Here is a 2212-nt window from a genome sequence, read left to right as displayed (position 1 = left end):
ACAGTAACCACCCAGAGAAATGCAGGTTGTCATCAGACCAGTTGTCTGGAATAACCACTAAACATGGAGAGGATACACCAGTGATACCTTCAGGTTTGCTACAGATAGATTTGCACCCAACACTGGAAATCCAGAGTTGTTCTCCAACATTTGCGACCCCACATCAACAGTCAGCCCCCCAGCTGCCTTGTGACCAACCTCTGGAGTTTGATCCTAGTGGAAGAGATGAGGTGAATGAGGATTTGCCTGATGGTGTTGAGAGCTTTGAGGCCATGAAGATATCATCAAGGTCTGGGTCACCTGGGAATCAGGCCCAGCTTAACATCAACATCAGAGAGGTATAGGGTTTTGTGTGTGTGTGTGTGTGTGTGTGTGTGTGTGTGTGTGTGTGCGTTTTTGTTTTTTTTTATAAATAGAACCGATTTTTTTCTTTTTGGAAAGGCACTTATTTGGTTTCTTTTTGAGAGTGACATGAGAAGATGGATATCAGTCAGACTGAGCAGGGCTGTTTCCTGCTCATTCCAGACTGTGTGCTGTGCTAGGTTAACTGTGTCCTGACTCCAGCCCCGTACTGAGCACACAGGCATGAGATGAATATTAATTTTCTCACCTCACTCTCAGAAAAGTTAATAAGTTAACTTCTTGATGTCAAAACTTTTTTTTAAAGACATAAGTGTTACACTGTTGGCTAAATGATTAAACTCATTATTTATGAGCAGCAGAATTTTGGATTCCAATGTATTTCTTCCACTATTTGTTTGCAGATGATGGATTTTAATACCCCCATAGTACTGGACACTGGGTCTGGTTTGATGAAAGCAGGATTCGCAGATCAAGACCTTCCCAGCATTATATTCCCAACAGTAATTGGGCTGCCAAAATATGAGGTAGGGATGTGTTATTTCATTGATTAACTTAAGAATTTTAGAAAAAAATGAAATGGAGCTTTGCTGCTAGCCATTTTGTCTGATCAGATGTTTGTATTTTATCTTTACAGGAAATAATGAATGGTAACCTTGACAAGGAAACCTACATTGGACATGAGGCTCAGCATATGAGAGGGGTCCTGACTCTGAAGCACCCCATTAAAAATGGGATCATTAATAACTGGGATGAAATGGAAAAGGTAAGGTGAAATTAGATGTTATGTTACTGTTTAGCTACTATACCTACTTTCAAAAAGCATTCTTCTCTTTTGGGAAAAGAAACCCCCTGGGAGTACTGGAAAGATGGATGCAGAAAAATACAAAGCAATCCTGAATGAAAACCTTCTCCAGAGTGCTCAGGATCTCAAGCTGGGAGGAAGGTTTACATTTCAACAAGACAATGACTTGAAGTATACCACCAAGATAACACCGGAGTGGCTTCAAGAAAACTCTGTGCTCTGTGAAAGTCTTGTAGTGGCATTTCTTTCCTTCTTCTGCCAGAGGAAGGGAAGAAATTTCCAAAAAGTTTGTGGCTTCATTCTGAAGAAGATTTGAGGCTGTCATTACTGCCAAAAGTATTATCCAAGTACTAAGTGAAGGGCCTGAATTCTTCTATAAATGGGAAGTTTTGGTCTTTTATAAATTTACAAAACTCCACCATGTTATTACTTTATCACTGTGAAGTATTGTGTGTAGATTAAGAGAAAAAAAAATCAATTTTAAGATGTCTGAAACATAAAATGAGAGGGTCTGGAAACTTTATGTACACACTATGTTTCTAGCAGTTATTTTCTAACATGTATAATGAGTCTAGAAACTAATTAAAAGCAGCCTTTGGGGGGGATATATATATATCTCAATCACACACACGTAGGAGAGGGAAGATGGTCAGAACTGAGGGGAGTGTACTACCAGAGGGCAATATAGCAGATGGTGAGGACAGCTACAAGTACCTTGGGATCCCGCAGGCAAATGGGAATTATGAAGAGGCCGCAAGGAAAGCAGCAACCACCAAGTACCTGCAGAGAGTAAGGCAAGTCCTGAGAAGTCAGGTGAATGGAAGGAACAAAGTCCAGGCAATTAACACCTACGCCCTGCCGGACACCAGGTACCACGCTGGGATAATTAGCTGGCCAAAAGAGGAGATAGAGGCCACTGACATCAAGACAAGGAAGCTCCTTACAATGCACGGTGGGTTTCACCCCAAGTCCAGCATCCTGAGACTGTACACTAAGTGGAAGGAAGGAGGCCGAGGATTAGTGAGTGTCAGAGCCACTATCCAGGAT

General features: G+C 41.5%; 2 protein-coding genes across 2 annotated transcripts in view; both read left to right on the top strand.

The window, feature by feature from the left end:
• Positions 1-229, top strand: part of LOC109966582 (uncharacterized) — a 29791-nt gene extending 29562 nt beyond the window's left edge. Inside the window, exon 17 of the mRNA XM_020611518.1 lies at positions 218-229. Within this exon, the coding sequence (XP_020467174.1) occupies positions 218-229 (12 nt within the window). The remainder of the gene's footprint in view (positions 1-217) is intronic.
• The window catches only part of LOC109966565 (actin, clone 302), a 17421-nt gene continuing 15215 nt past the window's right edge, over positions 7-2212 (top strand). Inside the window, exons 1-3 of the mRNA XM_020611484.1 lie at positions 7-338; positions 765-887; positions 998-1126. Of these exons, the coding sequence (XP_020467140.1) occupies positions 273-338; positions 765-887; positions 998-1126 (318 nt within the window). The 5' untranslated portion in view covers positions 7-272. The remainder of the gene's footprint in view (positions 339-764; positions 888-997; positions 1127-2212) is intronic.

Source organism: Monopterus albus, unplaced genomic scaffold (genome assembly GCF_001952655.1).
Source record: "Monopterus albus unplaced genomic scaffold, M_albus_1.0 scaffold114.1, whole genome shotgun sequence".
Classification (NCBI taxonomy): Eukaryota; Metazoa; Chordata; class Actinopteri; order Synbranchiformes; family Synbranchidae; genus Monopterus; species Monopterus albus.
The sequence above is the reverse complement of the archived record's forward strand: the minus strand, read 5'-3'. Positions and strand labels throughout refer to the sequence as shown.